Here is an 18455-nt window from a genome sequence, read left to right as displayed (position 1 = left end):
GCTAACAAATTGAGAATGAGAGAGATAATTAACTGTTAATTTCATTGAATTTCAGATCACATAACTAAACTAAAACTCCCAGTGAAATAAAATGTGTTCTTTACTGTACGTACTGAGAAGTAGCAGACGCCAATGGGGTCCTGGAGCAGGCGCTCGAAGCAGGCAGCCCAGCTGGCCACCCGGCGCTCTGACAGCCTCTTGTGGCTGCCGGCGCCGGGCAGACTGCTGTTGCTGTTCAGACTGCTCTGGCTACAGCAGCCCTGGAGCTGCACACCACCACCATAGTCTGGAGAGAGAAAAGGGGTAGAAAAAATGGTTAGGATGTGTACCTAACTCACTAAAAGAGGCAATAATAAATCCTCTCCTGAAAAAGCCAAACCTTGACCCGGAACATTTAAAAACCTAAATCGGCCTATATCAAATTTCCCATTCCTCTCGTTTAAAAAAAAAAGAGCTGTTGTCACTGCCTTCCTGAAGACGAATTCCTCAAGGTTCTGTTTTAAGACCACTATTGTTTTCACTATATACGCTACCTCTTGGTCATTCGGAAACACAATGTTAACTTCTATGCAGATGGCACACAGCCAGCTGTACATTTTATTGAAACACGGTGAAGCCCCGAAATTGCCTATCCTGGAAGCCTGTTTCAGACATAAGGAAGTGGATAGCGGCAAATGTTTTGCTTTTAAACACGGACAAATCAGAGATGCTAGTTCTAGGTCCCAAGAAACAAAGAGACCTGCTGCTTTTGTCACTTCAAGATTAGACTACTGCAATGCGCTACTCTCCGGCTATCCGGATACAGCACTAAATAAACTTCAGCTAGTGCTAAATACGGCTGCTAGAATCTTGTCTAGAAGCAGAAAATTCAATCATCTTACTACAGTGCTAGCCTCTGGCTTCCTGGTTTCAAGGTTTTACTGCTAACCTAAAAAGCATTACATGGACTTGCTGTCTCTGATTTGATCCTGCCGTACATACTTACACATATGCTACGGTCACAAGACATAGGCCTCCTTATTGTTCCTAGAATATCTAAGCAAACAGCTGGAGGAAGGGCCTTCTCCTATAGAGCTCCATTTTTATGGAATGGTCTGTCAATCCATTTGAGTGATGCAATCTTTAGGTCTTAACTGCTAAGGCAGTTGCAAGGCACTGGAGTGACGAAACACACTTGCTGTCTCTGCCTGGCCGACTCCTCTCTCTCTCTCCAACGGGATTCTCTGCCTCTGATTGTATTACAGTGGCTGAGTCATTGGCTTGCTAGTGCTCTCCCATGCCGTCCCTAGGAGGGGTGCATCACGTTTTGGCAAAGTGAGTGGGGTTATATCCTGCCTGGTTGGCTCTCTCCTGGGATTTCGTCGGACGGGGCCACAGTACATTTGACTGATTGATTGGTTAGGGGACAAGGGGTTAGTGACAGTGACTGCTCTGACAACAACAGCCGTTATAGTGCTGCAACCCACCACCATTATATTGCACCCTGCCACCATCGTCTACAGCAGAGGTAATCACTATACACTAAAAGACGGGGGACGAGGCTATTACTCTGGGTCTTTACAAACACCCAAAAGAAGGGAATAGCTTTGGAGCTGTGGAATCTAGACAACTAGGCCGAGTACTTCTAAGGACTCACAGTTAGTACTTGCTATCATGGCACCAGATGGCAATTTCATGGCTGTAAGTCCCACCAATCAGAGAAAGCACAATAGCAAAAACACAAAAGGAAGACTGCAGGGTGTGTTACCAAAATGCCCTTGAATGGTCAATGTCAGACAAGACAAGTGTTCACGATCTGCCAAGGCTAACAACATTGAGGAATTTGAATAGCCTCTGTTGGGAGTTCTCTGAAAACACTACACTGAGAATAATCTAAGATTAATCCATAGCCTCCAGCACCAAGGTATCTAATGATGCAGAAGCACAGGAAGAATTACAAATAGATGTAGTTTCAATTGAGGTTTATCTAGCAACGTTTCTTAATGCTATTGCAAATATTACATGACACGTTGGACACCAAATCATGACTGTTCGTGACTGACTACTTTACAATGCTGTGAGTAATGTCACGGCATGCAGTCTAACTATAGCATCTCATGCCTTTGTTAGCCAATTCACCCAGATGAATCAGTACATGTGCCAACAGAGGCATAAAAAAAGCTGATTTTACAGATCATTACATCTAAAGACGCAAGAGTCGTATTCCATTTTCTATCGCAGCAATCAATTTGTCCCAGACACTTGTTTATATTTTTATTTCAACTCTGCCAATTGACCTCGGTGACATTATATTTGGTTTGGAGTTGACAAGATATTTGGTTTGGAGTTAGCTGTATTAGATTCGGGTGTTGGGAATATTGTGTTTGCCAGCAGAGAGAAAATATGGGGCCTGTGTTGCTTTGTTAATGAGATGGTTTTCAGGGTAAATAGCATAGGGTGTCTGAACCAAAACCTCAGAAAATAAGGTAAGCAGCGGCAATGCCGAAGCTCCATTGACCGTGGCGTTCAGCAAACATTATTAAACGTCTGTGAAATGGGGAACAGACAGCAAACACCAAAGCCCAAACCCTAAAACCCCAGCACAAGCGCCTTTTGTTAGTCGTAAATAAATACGTTGACATCATATTCTGTGTGCCTGTTTTATTCAATAACTTCCGAATTGCGTGTGGTGGAAAGTGTAATAAAAATGAACTGGAAACCGAGAAAGTCGCATTCTAAACAAATGCACACAAAAGTGACCATTATTGTTCTACAAAAGGGTCTACACTCTTAGAAAAAAGGTGCTATCTAGAACCAAAATGGGTTCTTTGGCTGTCCTCAAAGGATAACCACTCTTAGTTCCAGGTAGAACCCTTTTGGTCACAGGTAGAACCCTCTTGGGTTCCATGTAGAACCCTTTCCACATGGAACCCAAAAGAGTTCTACCTGGAACTAAGAGCCGCAGAACCCTTCTTGAAACCCTTTTTTTGTAAGAGTGTATGGCGGGACAAAATGTCTCATTTGGTCCGGGGCTTGTTTAGGAACTATTAGTTGAACTTAATTTAAAACTAATTTGGTCAGTTAGTTACAGCTATTACATACAGCTGCAAGCCACAAATCTATTTGCTGTGTTTTTATATCACAGATAAAGTAGCTAAATGTCAGAATGGGTGTAATGAAAAGAAAAGATAAATGTACTCACCAGCATCTGAGGAAGCAGTCGACTGAAAGAGAACAAAGAGAGACATGAGTGAGAAGCTGCCCTCATGTCCTCCTCCTGCTCTGAGGCAAGGAACTACTGGAGCCTGAAAAACAGTGTCTCTCCAGACATCCCACCAGTGTGCGTGTGTGTGTTACTGCAAGGGGAGGGCCCCTGTTCTCTGATCAGGGGCCATTAATGTAGGGATATGGGTGGACCAAGGGCCTCTGCACACACAGCTGTTCACACCCCAAGATTGTGGCCCGCCCCTCACCACACACATTCACCACCTACGACTCACACGTCTTGAACATACTAGAACATACTCAGAGAAAGAACGAGAGAAACACACAGACAAACACACACACTCTCTTTCACACACACAGACACAAGAAAGACCAAGAAGTAGCACAATCCCTCTCGCTGGTGTCATGATCAGATCAGAAGTCATTATGAGGAGCCACTTAGAGGCCGTTGCTTGCAGTAATGGGCCACTTTTCTCATGCTAATTCAGGGGCTGAGTGGGCTATAAAGGTCTATACAAGGCTATAGGTCACAGAGTGAAGAGTCATTCCAACAAGCGTCTTCGGGAAAGACTCAACAATTGCATTTCACCAAAGTGTTGGTATTTGGCTGGCATATTTATTAGCGTGATGCTCTCACACAACCAATGCCTGACTTGATTTTATATATTCACATGGCAAACAGAATTAGAAGACATTTCTGGAAGGAAAGCCAGCTATAGCTGTTAACATCAGTTTAGATAGAAAATAAAGATTTAGAGCAAAAAAATTACAATATTTTAACATGCCGCAAAGGAAATGAGTGGAGCATCATTCTTTCCAAGAACACTCTTTAAATCAGTGTGTTGGAGGATTCATTAAGAAAGAGAGACTGATGCCCGATGAGCATTCGAGAAGCCACTTCGAATTGTGAATGTGCTGGGATATATGTCTAGACAGGGCACTTCCAGCAAGGCAAATGCTTGAGATAATTCAAGCACTGATTTTGGATTTCAATGGATTTCAACAATATTGTGGAATATAAATCAGATCTAGAGACTTGAAAGTTGAAATTGAAGAGATTTGAAAGTTGTCATCAACATAACATAAGCATTTCGATACACTCGCAATAACATCTGCAAACCATGTGTATGTGACCAATGACATTTGATTTGAAATTAATAAAAAATATTTCTATGCATAGGCCTAATTAGCAATGTTTTAAGTTAAATGAGTGCATAATAAGATATCCTTTCTTTGTGGATCTACTATTGGCCACAGCTGGGAGTCATTTATGCATCTAAAATAACATTAATCACTGACTTGAGGAATATGACCAGACATATTTTGTACCTGCCCATTCCCAGTCAGTCAGTGGCTGGCTAATGTTGAGTGACCATGTTGGGGTAAGGATCACCGTCATGTGCACCCATTGTGGTCCATTCCATTATGGGAGTGATGGTGACCACATGTAAATGTCGCATCAGTGTTTTCCCCCTCTCACAGAGGTGAAGAGAGTGTAGTCCCAAGAACCACAACATCTAGTCTTCACTCAACAACCACAAGGCGGCTGAACGAACCCCATACTGTCACATGGAATGACACTGGAGAGACGAAGCAGGTACGGCGAGTCAAACATTTAATATAGAACGGACATGGAACAGGAACAGGGTCAGCAAACGAGTAATACAGACAAAGAACAATCCATGCAGCAGCAGTGAACAGAGCAAGGGAACTGACAAATATAGGGGAGGAAATAAACAGGTGATGAATGAGTCCAGGTGAGCGCATGATGAGGGAAGGCAGGTGTGTGTAGTAGATGGCAGGAGTGCGTGATGCAGGGCAGCTTGGCGCCCTCAAACGCCGGGTGGGGGGGGCGGGAGTGGGAGCAGACATGACACATACAGCCTGGGCCTCTTTTGTGGTGGCTAGACCACATATAGAGAGAAGATGAATAGGTCAATAGAAAATGTAGGAAGAAAATGTAGAGAGCACCTGCTCAAAACGACTGTTGCTTCAGTAGTAGCAGCAGCTCTTGCACCTAAACCCCCACCCTAAATACACAGTAGTCTCCAGAAACCATGTTTCATTCTAAACTAGACCACCATCATCTATGACATATGTCTTGGCATGTTTGAACTCGTAAAAAGTCCCTACTGAAACCATTAAATTATACAGGGGAGTCACTAGAGTCGTAGCCTGTACAGACCTAGTAGTAGTTTGAGATTGGTGTTCAAAGAGTTGAGATGTCAGCCATATCCTGTTCTCGAGGATAATGAACTCCCTTCCCAACCAATCTTTCACTCATGACGACTCATAGGAGAGCATGTCACAGTAAATCTCATCATGACACACTGCGGATGTTAGCCAATCTAATACCTGCCCTTCTAAATTACTATGTGTCATATGAGAACTATTTCTGATGAATGAAAACATCAGGTCACGTCACAAGTCACGTCAGGTTGCCTTTAACATCATGAAGGCTAAAGTTTTCGCCACACCTATTAAAGTTGTTACAGCTCTGTTGATTAATGAAACGGAGTGTGTGTGTGTGTGTGAGTGTTTAGCAGCCTACAGGGGTTAATGAGACCACACATACACCTCGGTGTGTTTTCCAGCTCGTTATTGCTTCCACAGCAATACAGCCCTGTGAAGAGATCAAGTGAAGGCTGGCCACTTCTGTTCTCAACTGCTCTGCTCTCTTCCTCTGTTCACACCTCCAGTGACGCCCCGCAGACAAGCTCTATCCATGGGTGGCACTAGGCAGGACAAGCCTTGAGCATAATATCATTAGGAGCCAACAAAGGTCTTACAAAATAGACAAAGCTATGTTTCTAGCTACAATCCAGGCTTTAGTGATCCAACCCCAGCGGGTCCTAATCCACTATTTGGAAAAGACATGTTATGAGGTTTTCATATAGCCTAGGTGCTGGTAGAGAGCTCCAGGGGGCACAGATTATACAGGGATATCTCAAAAGTAATGTAGGCAATATCGGATAGTGCAATCCATTGAAGCATGACAAAGAAGATATAAAGACAAAGTGAAGCCATGGGGGATGTAAAGAACATATCAGGTGCGACAACGTACAAGCCCAATCAGGTTAAGAGAAAGAAAAAAATGACTTTTCCAATGTAAGTATTAACATACAGTATGGTGGGCGCAAGCTATGCATACATTTCCAACACTGATGAGGCTTTGTCCTAAACACCACACATTCAAATCACATCACACTTCTTGACTTGTTTAGGCATGCTCGTGTCCCTAGAACCGTGTTAAGAGAGATGAACTCTGTCGATCACACCAGTAGAGCCAGAGAGAGAAATGCCTTCACAGCCTTCACAGTTCCTCTCCCAAATCATAACTGTGGAAAGTAATGACTAAAGCAGCTGAGTCCCTCACCACCACCAGACAAAAGAGTGAAACTGTCCTATAAAGTTGTCAGAAGTTTACTTACAGTGTTGAAATACCAGGTTTTCTTGAAGGAGAGTCTCTTTTTGAGACTCATTATTCTCAGAGTCTGGTGTATGCTAACAGGCAGACAGATGTGTGTCTGAGCGCATACCTGAACACTCCCCACCCAAACGCTGCCACCATGTCTGTACAAGTCAGAGCGAGCCGGGGAAATGTGACGAGGTACCAGACAGGGGAAGCTCTGTTCCCCTATACTCCTGTGCTTTTTGTTACCGTGGCAATCCACACGAGCAATACAGTACAGCCTCTGCCGCCATAGGGCGTTAGGGATTCAGATGAAATAACCCCCCCCCCCCTTTGTTTCCAGGCACAGTATTCTATATTCATTGCTTCGTGAAGGCTGGAGTCACTGCTAAATTGAAACCAGATGAATGTTCAATCAGATTTAGTATTTATTAAAATCCTTCAATTTCTGCTCCAGTTTATTTATCCTCATCAGGTTGCACCAGTCAGCTATAATTTGTCCCACCATAACTATCAACTACAACTTCAAAATCAATGGACAATTGCTATAACCAAGAAAACAATGTATGATTTCATGAAAATAATCATGTCAACTATTTGACTGGTTCTACTAGAAGGAAAATACGTTTGCAAACCTTTGTCATTGGAGTCGGACTGAGTCGCATTTCTGCTGCTTTTTGGCAATCTCTGGGATCTGTCTGCAGATTGCTTTGGACCCACTCTATTTTCCTTAACATGGGTGGCCCATTCTGAGGGTTTCCCATAGCTAATGGACAAGCCTGATTGCATTTAATTCCTCTCTAAACACCCGTTGCCTCATGACCTGAAAGTGCAGTGTAATCGTGCTTTCACATGCAGTACTTCTTAACATGCAAGATTTTAGGGTGGATTTTATCCTGTCCTAGTGCTTTCAAACATGATATATTATAGTCTACGCATTTTACTATTGTATTAGGATCCCCATTAGCTGCTGCTGATGCAGCTACTCTTCCCGCGAGTCTATTCATGTTTATCAGTTTCAAAAGAGTGAGAGCGAGAGAAGAGGGAAGAGTGAGAGGGTGTGTATAATAATAAATAACATCTGACAAGCTGTAATTACAATCTGGTGAAAATAGACAAAATTAGTCAGACCCTGATGAATAATCAGAATAAAAACAGCCCTCCTGACCTCTTGACTCTTTCACATGTTGGGGTAGACAGTTCAGGGTTGGTGAGTTCATGTCAATTTAGCTCTGAGAATGTGTACAAACTTCACACAACACAAACAAGCAGTAACCAATCAATATGTTTTGGTTTCACGTAAAGCATCTCTTTAGATCTGCTCCTCATCCAACTGTCATGCTTACCAGTCTACCTTGCTGAATTAACTGGCTGTAAGAAGAAAGCCTTGCAGAAAAATGCCACAATTGATTACTGACATTTCCCAAAATGCCTTAGTCTGTCCCAACCATTGTCTTTTGGGTCCCAGGGCTTCTAATCATTAAACTGAAGGCATTTTATGATGAGACTCCAAAAGTGGACTTAATGACACTGAGCCAACATTCCCCACAACCAGAGCCAAATCAATTAATCAAATATTTCCTTTCCTCCCTATATCCTCCCTGTATTCCTATGCAAAAAACAACAACACTCCAATGTCAATGAGACCCAGGCAGCACTGGTCGAGTTCTAAACAAATCAATCTCAAATTGAAGAAGACAACTAATCTCTGCCTGCTATCTCATGGCAGACAACAAACTATGCCTCCAGAAAATAATTACAAGAGAAAGCCTTGGAAGCCACTTCCTTTTGAGGGAGGGAGGGCAAGGACACAGCGACTGATAAGATGGAAGAGACATTTCTTCCCCAACCGAGTGAGGAGAAGAGAGAGAAGAGAGACTCCTCTGGCGATATGCAACCAACTGAAGAAACCCCCAGACAGAGAGACAGCCTTGTGTTGTGTTCTTTAGAGATTATGACTTGTGTCCAAAAATGTTATTGGCACGACAAAGCCATTGTAGGTCTGATACACACTGTGTATCATCAGCTCAGATGTGATGATGAGCTCATGAACGATGGTTAGATGACTGGCACCACAATGGTGGAACCAGCTTTCCCGATGCTAGGGCAGCAGAGTCCCTGCCCATCTTCCGAAAAACTTCTAAAACAACAACTCTTCAAAGAGTATCTTAAATAAGTCTGTCTTTTAAAAAAATACATAGAAAAAATTGCAATTGTCCTTTCCTACTTGCACCGACTTTTTACGATTGTGATACGTGGTTGTCTCACCTAGCTATCTTAAGATGAATGCATGAAGGGCCTTTTACTGTCATTTAAGATCTTTCTAAATTTGCATGTAAACAGCAACCATTGTCCCCCTGAGCTGGTGTGTGTGGATGACGTTTGTGTGTGTGTGTGTGTGTGTGTGTGTATACACAGTGGAGGTCGACCGATTAATTGGAATGGCCGATTAATTAGGGCCGATTTTAAGTTTTCATAACAATCGGAATTCTGTATTTTTGGACACCGATTTGGCCGATTTTTTTTTTTTTTTTTTACACCTTTATTTAACTCGTCAAGTCAGTTAAGAACACATTCCCATTTTCAATGATGGCCTAGTAACGGTGGGTTAACTGCCTTGTTCAGGGGCAGAACAACAGATTTTTACCTTGTCAGCTCGAGGATTCAATCTTGAAACCTTAACTAGTCCAATGCTCTAACCACCTGCTTTACATTGCACTCCACGAGGAGCCTGCCTGTTACGCGAATGCAGAAAGAAGCCAAGGTAAGTTGCTAGCTAGCATTAAACGTATCTTATCAAAAACAATCAATCAATCAATCAATCATAATCACTAGTTAACTACACATGGTTGATGATATTATTAGTTTATCTAGCATTATATCTTGCATATAATCGGTGCGGTGCGCATTCGCAAAAAAGGACTGTCGTTGCTCCAACATGTACCTAACCATAAACGTCAATGCCTTTCTTAAAATCAATACACAAGTATATATTTTTAAACCTGCATATTTAGTTAATATTGCCTGCTAACATGAATTTCTTTTAACTACGGAAAATGTGTCACTTCTCTTGCAACAGAGTCAGGGTATATGTAGTAGTTTGGGCCGCCTGGCTCGTTGCGAAATGTGTGAATACTATTTCTTCCTAACAAAGACAGCCAACTTCGCCAAACGGGGGATGATTTAACAAAAGTGCATTTGCGAAAAAAGCACAATCGTTGCACGACTGTACCTAACCATAAACATCAATGCCTTTCTTAAAATCAATACACAGAAGTATATATTTTTAAACCTGCATATTTAGCTAAAAGAAATCCAGGTTAGCAGGCAATATTAACCAGGTGAAATTGTGTCAATTCTCTTGCGTTCATTGCACGCAGAGTCAGGGTATTTGCAACAGTTTGGGCCGCATGGCTCGTTGCGAACTAATATGAGGCTACAAGCTTGGCACACCTGTATTTTGGGAGTTTCTCCCATTCTTCTCTGCAGATCCTCTCAAGCTCCGTCAGGTTGGATGGGGAGCATTGCTGCACAGCTATTTTCAGGTCTCTCCAATGATGTTCGATCGGGTTCAAGTCCGGGCTCTGGAGCAGGTTTCAATCAAGGATCTCTCTGTACTTTTCTCCGTTCATCTTTCCCTCGATCCTGACAAGTCTCTCAGTCCCTGCCGCTAAAAAACATCCTCACAGCATGGATCTGCCACCACCATACTTCACCATAGGGATGGTGCCAGGTTTCTTCCAGGCATGATGCTTGGTATTCAGGCCAAAGAGCTCAATCTTGGTTTCATCAGACCAGAGAAAAATGTTTCTCATGGTCGGAGAGTCCTTTACGTGCCTTTTGGCAAACTCCAAGCACACTGTCATCTGCCTTTTACTGAGGAGTGGCTCCCGCCTGGCCACTCTACCATAGAGACCTGATTGGTGGAGTACTGCTGAGGTGGTTGTCCTTCTGGAAGATTCTCTCATCTCCACAGAGGAACTCTGGAGCGCCGTCTGAGTGACCATCAGTTCTTGGTCAACCCCCTGACCAAGGCCCTTCTCCCCCGATTGCTCAGTTTGGCCAGGCGGCCAGCTCTAGGAAGAGTCTTGGTGGTTCCATTTAAGGATGCCACTGTGTTCTTGGGGACCTTAAATGCTGCAGAGTTGTTTTGGTATTTTGGTACCCTTCCACAGATCTGTGCCTCGACACAATCCTGTCTCAGAGCTCTACGGACAATTCCTTCAAACTCATGGCTTGGTTTTTTCTTTGACATGCGCTGACAACTGTGGGACCTTATATAGACAGGTGTGTGCCTTTCCAAATCAGGTCCAATCAATTGAATTTACCACAGGTGGACTCCAAGTTGTAGAAACATCTCAAGGATGATCAATGAAAACAGGATGCACCTGAGCTCAATTTCGAGTCTCATAGCAAAGGGTCTGAATACTTTTGTAAATAAGGTATTTTTTTTATTTTGAATAAATTTGCAAACATTTCTAAAAACTTGTTTTCGCTTTGTCATAATGGGGTATTGTGTGTAGACTGATGAGGAAAACTATATAAGGCTGTAACGTCATAAAATGTGGAAAAAGTCAAGGGGTATGAATACTTTCCGTATGCGCTGAAAAAATCCAAGCCCACAAATCACAAGGCTCGCTACAACAAAACCACCCAAATAAGATGACCCCAAATTTTCAAAACACTGCATGCAGCCCTTCAAGATTTATCTCTCTGTAGTGGGACTATTTTGGTGGAGACTAAGGGGGAGGAATCTGGGATAATTACAAATTTCAGGTTGGGAAACCCATTCATTTTATAAGTGTGTGGGAGTGAAAGGGGGGAGAAAGCTGGACGAGGGTGTGGTAGCATCTTATGTGGCAAACTCTAACTCTGCACGCCCTCGAGGCTCATGGGAGGGGAGCCTCTCCTCCATCATAGTCAACTAGGATGCAAGGTCACCTGTGTCCTGTGTCTGAATATGTGTCTTGCATGGACCAGTTCAGTCTTCCTCAATGTTCCTCAACTGATTTACCCCAAAGATTATGTTTGCAGCTTAACGTTGAACATCACACACTGTACAGTAGGCCTGTTATGAAAGTCTGAGATTCCAGCTATGTTATCCAATCTATTCTAAATTAAGTTACGCATTTTTGATGGTTCCACCACACTGACGTATCTGCATTCAGAGTGACACTAGTAATTCCTTAATGGAGCGAACATTATGCCTCAGAAAAAAATTATGTGACTGTATATTTACGAAGGGTCAGGAAGGGTTAAATTGATATGGTCTCTAGAACAAGGAGGAAACACTCAGTTCTGACTGTTATGTAGCCTGGGCTTGGTGTGTCTGACCCTGACAGAAATGGGGCATCAGGAATGAGTAAGGTAAACATCTCCAGCGAGAGGAATGCGAACACAGTAACTCCTTGCTAACATGGCATCACCATCACTGCTGCCCTAGTATGGCCTGGCTAACACTGATTATATATATATATATATTTCACACAGTACCAGTCAAAAGTTTGGACACACCTACTCACCTAATAATGAAACATCAAAACTATGAAATAACACAAATGGAATCATATAGTAACCACAAAAGTGATAAACATTTTTTATATTTGAGATTCTTCAAAGTAGCCACCCGTTGCTTTGATGACAGCTTTGCACACTCTTGGCATTTTCTCAACCAGCTTCACCTGGAATGCTTTTCCAACAATCTTGAAGGAGTTCCCACATATGCTGAGAACTTGTTGGCTGCATTTCCTTCACTCTGCGGTCCAACTCATCCCAAACCATCTCAATTGGGTTGAGGTCTGGTGATTGTGGAGGCCAGGTCATCTGCTGTAGCACTATTCTTCTTGGTCAAATAGCCCTTACACAGCCTGAAGGTGTGTCGGGTCATTGTCCTGTTGAAAAACAAATGACACTTAAGCGCAAACCAGATGGGATGGCATATAGATGCAGAATGCTGTGGTAGCCATGCTGCTTAAGTGTTCCTTGAATTCAAAATAAATCATGACAGTGTCACCAGCAAAGCACCCCCACACCATCACACCTCCTCCTCAATGCTTCACGGTGGGAACTACACATGCAGAGATCATCCGTTCACCTACTCTGCGTCTCACAAAGACACAGCGGTTGGAACCAAAAACCTCATATTTGGACTCATCAGATCAAATGACAGATTTCCACAAGTCTAATGTCCATTGTTTCTTAGCCCAAGCAATTCTCTTCTCCTTATTGGTGTCCTTTAGTAGTGGTTTCTTTGCAGCAATTCGACCATGAAGACCTGATTTACGCAGTCTCGTCTGAACAGTTGATGTCGAGATGTGTCTGTTACTTAAACTCTGTGAAGCATTTATTTGCCCTGCAATTTCTGAGGCTGGTAACTATTTTTTATATTACTATTATTACATTTTTTTACCCATTTTTCTATTTCGTGGTATCCAATTGGTAGTTACAGTCCTGTCCCATCGCTGCAACTCCTGTAGGGACTCGGGAGAGGCAAAGGTCGAGAGCCGTGCGTCCTCAGAAACACAACCCAGTCAAGCCGCACTGCTTCTTGACACAACACCCGCTTATCCCGGAAGCCAGCGGTACCAATGTGTCAGAGGAGGCACCATACACCTGGCGACCGTGTCAGTGTGCATTGCACCCGGCCCAATCCCTGCGTGATGGGACAGGAACAACCCTGCCGGCCAAACCCTCCCCTAACCCTGACGACGCTGGGTCAATTGTATGCCGCCCCATGGGTCTCCCGATCGTGGGCAGCTGCGACAGAGCCTGGACTCGAACCAGGATTTCTAGTGGCACATAGCCACTGCGCAACTCGCGAGGCTTTGATGCTGGTAACTCTAATGAAATTATCCTCTGCAGCAGAGGTAACTCTGGGTCTTCCTTTCCTGTGGTGGTCCTCATGAGAGCCAGTTTCATTATATCGCTTGATGGTTTTTGCGACTGCACTTGAAGAAACCTTTAACAAGGCAACCTGTTAATTGAAATGCATTCCAGGTGACTACCTCATGAAGCTGGTTGAGAGAATGCCAAGTGTGCAAAGCTGTCATCAAGGCAAAGGGTGACTACTTTGAAGAATCTCAACTATAAAATATATTTTGATTTGTTTAGCACTTTTTTGGATACTACATCATTCCATATGTGTTATTTCATAGTTTTGATTATTATTATTATTATTATTCTACAATGTAAACTTTTGACTGGTACTGTATCCTTCGGAAAGTATTCAGTTCCACATTTTGTTATGTTACAGCCTTAATCTAAAATTGATTAAATAAATAAAAAATACTCAGCAATCTACACACAATACACCATAATGACAAAGCGAAAACAGTTTTGTTAGAAATGTTTACAAATGTATTTCAAATTAAAAACAGAAATACCTTATTTACACAAGTATTCATAACCTTTGCTATGAGACTCAAAGTTGAGCTTAGGTGCATCCTGTTTCCATTGATCATCCCTAAGATGTTTCTACAACTTGATTGCAGTCCACCTGTGGTAAATTCAATTGATTGGACATGATTTGGAAAGGCACACACCTGTCTATATAAGGTCCCACAGTTGAGAGCGCATGTCAGAGCAAAAAACAAACCATGAGGTCGAAGGAATTGTCTGTAGAGTTCCGAGACAAGTTTGTGTCGAGGCACAGATCTGGGGAAGGGTACCAAACATGTCTGCAGCATTGAAGGTCTCCAAGAACAAATTGGCCTCCGTCATTCTTAAATGGAAGAAGTTTGGAACTACCAAGACTCTTCATAGAGCTGGCCGCCCGGCCAAACTGAGCAATCGGGAGAGTAGGGCCTTGGTCAGGGAGGTGATCAAGAACCCCATGGTCACTCTGACAGAGCTCCTCTGTGGAGATGGGAGAACCTTCCAGAAGTACAACCATCTCTGCAGCACTCCACCAATCAGGCCTTTATGGTAGACTGGACAGATGAAACCCACTCCTCAGTAAAAGGCACATAACAGTGCTCTTGGAGTTTGCCAAAAGGCACCTAAAGACTCACAGACCATAAGAAACAAGGTTCTCTGGTGTGATGAAACCAAGATTGAACTCTTTGGCATGAATGCCAAGCATCACGCGTGGAGGGGTTGTTTTTCAGCGAATTGACTGAGAGACTAGTCAGGATCGAGGCAAAGAAGAACAGATTAAAGTACAGAGATCCTTGATGAAAACCTGCTCCAGAGCGCTCAGGACCTCATACTGGGGCAAAGGTTCACCTACCAACAAGACAACGACCCTAAGCACACAGCCAAGACAACGCAGGAGCAGCTTCAGAACAAGTCTCTGAATGTCATTGAGTGGCCCAGACAGAGCCCGGACTAGATCCATATCGAACATCTCTGGAGAGACCTGAAAATAGTATGGATGGGCAGCGACGCTCCCCATCCATACTGACAGAGCTGAGAGAGCTGAGAGGATCTGCAGAGAAGAATGGGAGAAACTCACAAAATACAGGTGCCAAGGTGCCAAGGTGTGCCAAGCTTGTCGCGTCATACCCAAGAAGACCATATTTAATCAATTTTATAATGAGGCTGTACTGTAACAAAATGTGGAAAATGCACTGTAACAGGAATGCACTAACAGGAATGGAGAAGCACTGGGCCTTGACATTGAGATAGTCCCATTCCCTGACTTCCTGAGTGTAATATTCAATTTTCAATGATGATCTAGTGCACGGTTGGTTCTACTGGTGATACTGGGAACCTGAGCTGACTGAGGGACATTGGGAGAAGACAAGGGGGGACCGGAGTTCCGGTTAAGTCGGTCCCCTCAGGGGAAAGGCGAAGGGATGCAGTCTTCTAGTTTATCCTCGTCGGTATTTGGCATGGGGACAAGTTCGGGGCAGCTCTCAGAGGGGCAAAAATATACTTTTCTGAAGGGAAACGGAGACTGAGTGGATTAGAGGAGAGAGTTATATGGATTGCTGTATAAAAATACACTGAAATATTACAATAAACTGGTGCCATCTAATATAACTTAGATTCAGTAGTGTAAAGTACTACTTAAGTATTTTCTGTGGATATCTGTACTTCACTATTTATTTTTTTGACAACTTTTACTGTCACGTGTGCTCCTTCTCCAGCCTCTAGGTCACCAGGCTGCTCGTTATGGCGCACACCTGTCACCATCGTTACGCACACATGCGCGTCGTCAGACTCACCTGGACTCCATCATTTCCTTGATTACCTGCCCTATATACAGTGCCTTGCGAAAGTATTCGGCCCCCTTGAACTTTGCGACCTTTTGCCACATTTCAGGCTTCAAACATAAAGATATAAAACTGTATTTTTTTGTGAAGAATCAACAACAAGTGGGACACAATCAATTTTGCTTTATGTTTTGGATCATTGTCTTGTTGGAAGACAAATCTCCATATCAGTCTCAGGTCTTTTGCAGACTCCATCAGGTTTTCTTCCAGAATGGTCCTGTATTTGGCTCCATCCATCTCCCCATCAATTTTAACCATCTTCCCTGTCCCTGCTGAAGAAAAGCAGGCCCAAACCATGATGCTGCCACCACCATGTTTGACAGTGGGGATGGTGTGTTCAGCTGTGTTGCTTTTACGCCAAACATAACGTTTTGCATTGTTGCCAAAAAGTTCAATTTTGGTTTCATCTGACCAGAGCACCTTCTTCCACATGTTTGGTGTGTCTCCCAGGTGGCTTGTGGCAAACTTTAAACAACACTTTTTATGGATATCTTTAAGAAATGGCTTTCTTCTTGCCACTCTTCCATAAAGGCCAGATTTGTGCAATATACGACTGATTGTTGTCCTATGGACAGAGTCTCCCACCTCAGCTGTAGATCTCTGCAGGTCATCCAGAGTGATCATGGGCCTCTTGGCTGCATCTCTGATCAGTCTTCTCCTTGTATGAGCTGAAAGTTTAGAGGGACGGCCAGGTCTTGGTAGATTTGCAGTGGTCTGATACTCCTTCCATTTCAATATTATCGCTTGCACAGTGCTCCTTGGGATGTTTAAAGCTTGGGAAATCTTTTTGTATCCAAATCCGGCTTTAAACTTCTTCACAACAGTATCTCGGACCTGCCTGGTGTGTTCCTTGTTCTTCATGATGCTCTCTCTGCGCTTTTAACGGATCTCTGAGACTATCACAGTGCAGGTGCATTTATACGGAGACTTGATTACACACAGGTGGATTGTATTTATCATCATTAGTCATTTAGGTCAACATTGGATCATTCAGAGATCCTCACTGAACTTCTGGAGAGAGTTTGCTGCACTGAAAGTAAAGGGGCTGAATAATTTTGCACGCCCAATTTTTCAGTTTTTGATTTGTTAAAAAAGTTTGAAATATCCAATAAATGTCATTCCACTTCATGATTGTGTCCCACTTGTTGTTGATTCTTCACAAAAAAATACAGTTTTATATCTTTATGTTTGAAGCCTGAAATGTGGCAAAAAGTTTAAGGGGGCCGAATACTTTCGCAAGGCACTGTATGTCACTCCCTTTGGTTCCTTCCCCAGATGTCATTGTTTCTGTTTTATGTATGTATGTATGTATGTATGTATGTATGTATGTATGTATGTATGTATGTATGTATGTATGTATGTATGTATGTATGTATGTATGTATGTATGGATGGTCGAGGTTCTTGTTTTGTATTATGGTCTGTTAATTTTATTAAAACACTCACTCCCTGAACTTGCTTCCCGAATCTCAGCGCACATCGTTACATTTACTTCACTACATTCCTAAAGAAAATAATATACTTTTTACTCCATACATTTTCCCTGACACCCAAATGTACTTATGTTTTGAATTATTAGCAGGACTGGAAAAAGGTCCAATTTATACACGTATCAAGAGAACATCCATGGTCATCCTACTGCCTCTGATCTGGCGGACTCACTAAACACAAATAGTTTGTTTGTAAATTATGGCTGAGTGTTGGAGTGTATCCATCATTCTTTTTAAACATTAAAATTGTGCTGTCTGGTTTGCTTAAAATTAACAATTTGAAATTATTTATACTTTTACTTCTGATACTTAAGTACATTTTTGCAATAACATTTACTTGTGATACTTAAGTATATTTAAAACCAAATACTTTTAGACTATTACTCTATTTTACTGAGGTGACTCACTTTTACTTGAGTCATTTTCTACTAAGGTATCTTTACTTTTACTCGTATGAACATTGGGTACTTTTTCCACCACTTCTTGTTCCATCCACATGCAGAGCTATCCATCCTTTGAACCACCCACACATCTTCCTTCTAGAGAGTTGTGGCCCACTGTATAAAAAAATGCAAAGAAATAAATCTAACATACTGGTGCTAAGTAATCCAAGCATTCATAATTATATACATCCTTTATCCACCCACCTATCCTTGCAATGTGTTCTGCCGTTGCCAAGTATAGAATGTTAGATCAGTGATGATCTCAGGCAGTTTTCGCTTAACCTCCTATGGGGAATGGGGAGAGTAAGCTGATCCCATTTTAGGGGCAAAATTCACCTCCAGCACCTCTGGAAATACCATGACCACATTCCATGTGCTGCACGTTACAGCACAAACCACAGGTGTTGCTGCTTTGATTAACAGCAAGCGTGTAGCATGTTAAATTCACCTGTCCTCAGTTGCAACACTCACTACAGAGTTCCAAACTGCCTCTGGAAACAACGTCAGCACAATAACTGTTTGTCAGGAGCTTCATGAAAACACAAGCCTAAGATCACCAAACGCAATTCCAAGCGTCGGCTGCAGTGGTCGCCATTGGATGCTAGAGCAGTGGAAACGTGTTCTCAGGAGTGAAGAATCCCACTTCACCATCTGGCAACCCGACTGAAGAATCTGGGTTTGGCGGATGCCAG

At 42.8% G+C, this 18455-nt stretch overlaps 1 protein-coding gene across 7 annotated transcripts in view; it reads right to left on the bottom strand.

The window, feature by feature from the left end:
• The window catches only part of LOC110531788 (regulator of G protein signaling 12), a 78360-nt gene that overhangs the window by 33772 nt on the left and 26133 nt on the right, over nt 1–18455 (bottom strand). For all 7 annotated transcript variants that reach the window (XM_036987657.2, XM_090183908.1, XM_036987656.2 and 4 more), the window contains 2 exons: nt 3182–3203; nt 114–286 (listed from right to left, as the gene is read on the bottom strand). In XM_036987657.2, coding sequence (XP_036843552.2) covers nt 114–286; nt 3182–3203 — 195 coding nt within the window. The remainder of the gene's footprint in view (nt 1–113; nt 287–3181; nt 3204–18455) is intronic.

The sequence above is a fragment of the Oncorhynchus mykiss genome, chromosome 9 (genome assembly GCF_057628025.1).
Source record: "Oncorhynchus mykiss isolate SJ-2025 chromosome 9, ASM5762802v1, whole genome shotgun sequence".
NCBI lineage: Eukaryota > Metazoa > Chordata > Actinopteri > Salmoniformes > Salmonidae > Oncorhynchus > Oncorhynchus mykiss.
This window is presented reverse-complemented; position numbering and strand designations above follow the sequence as displayed.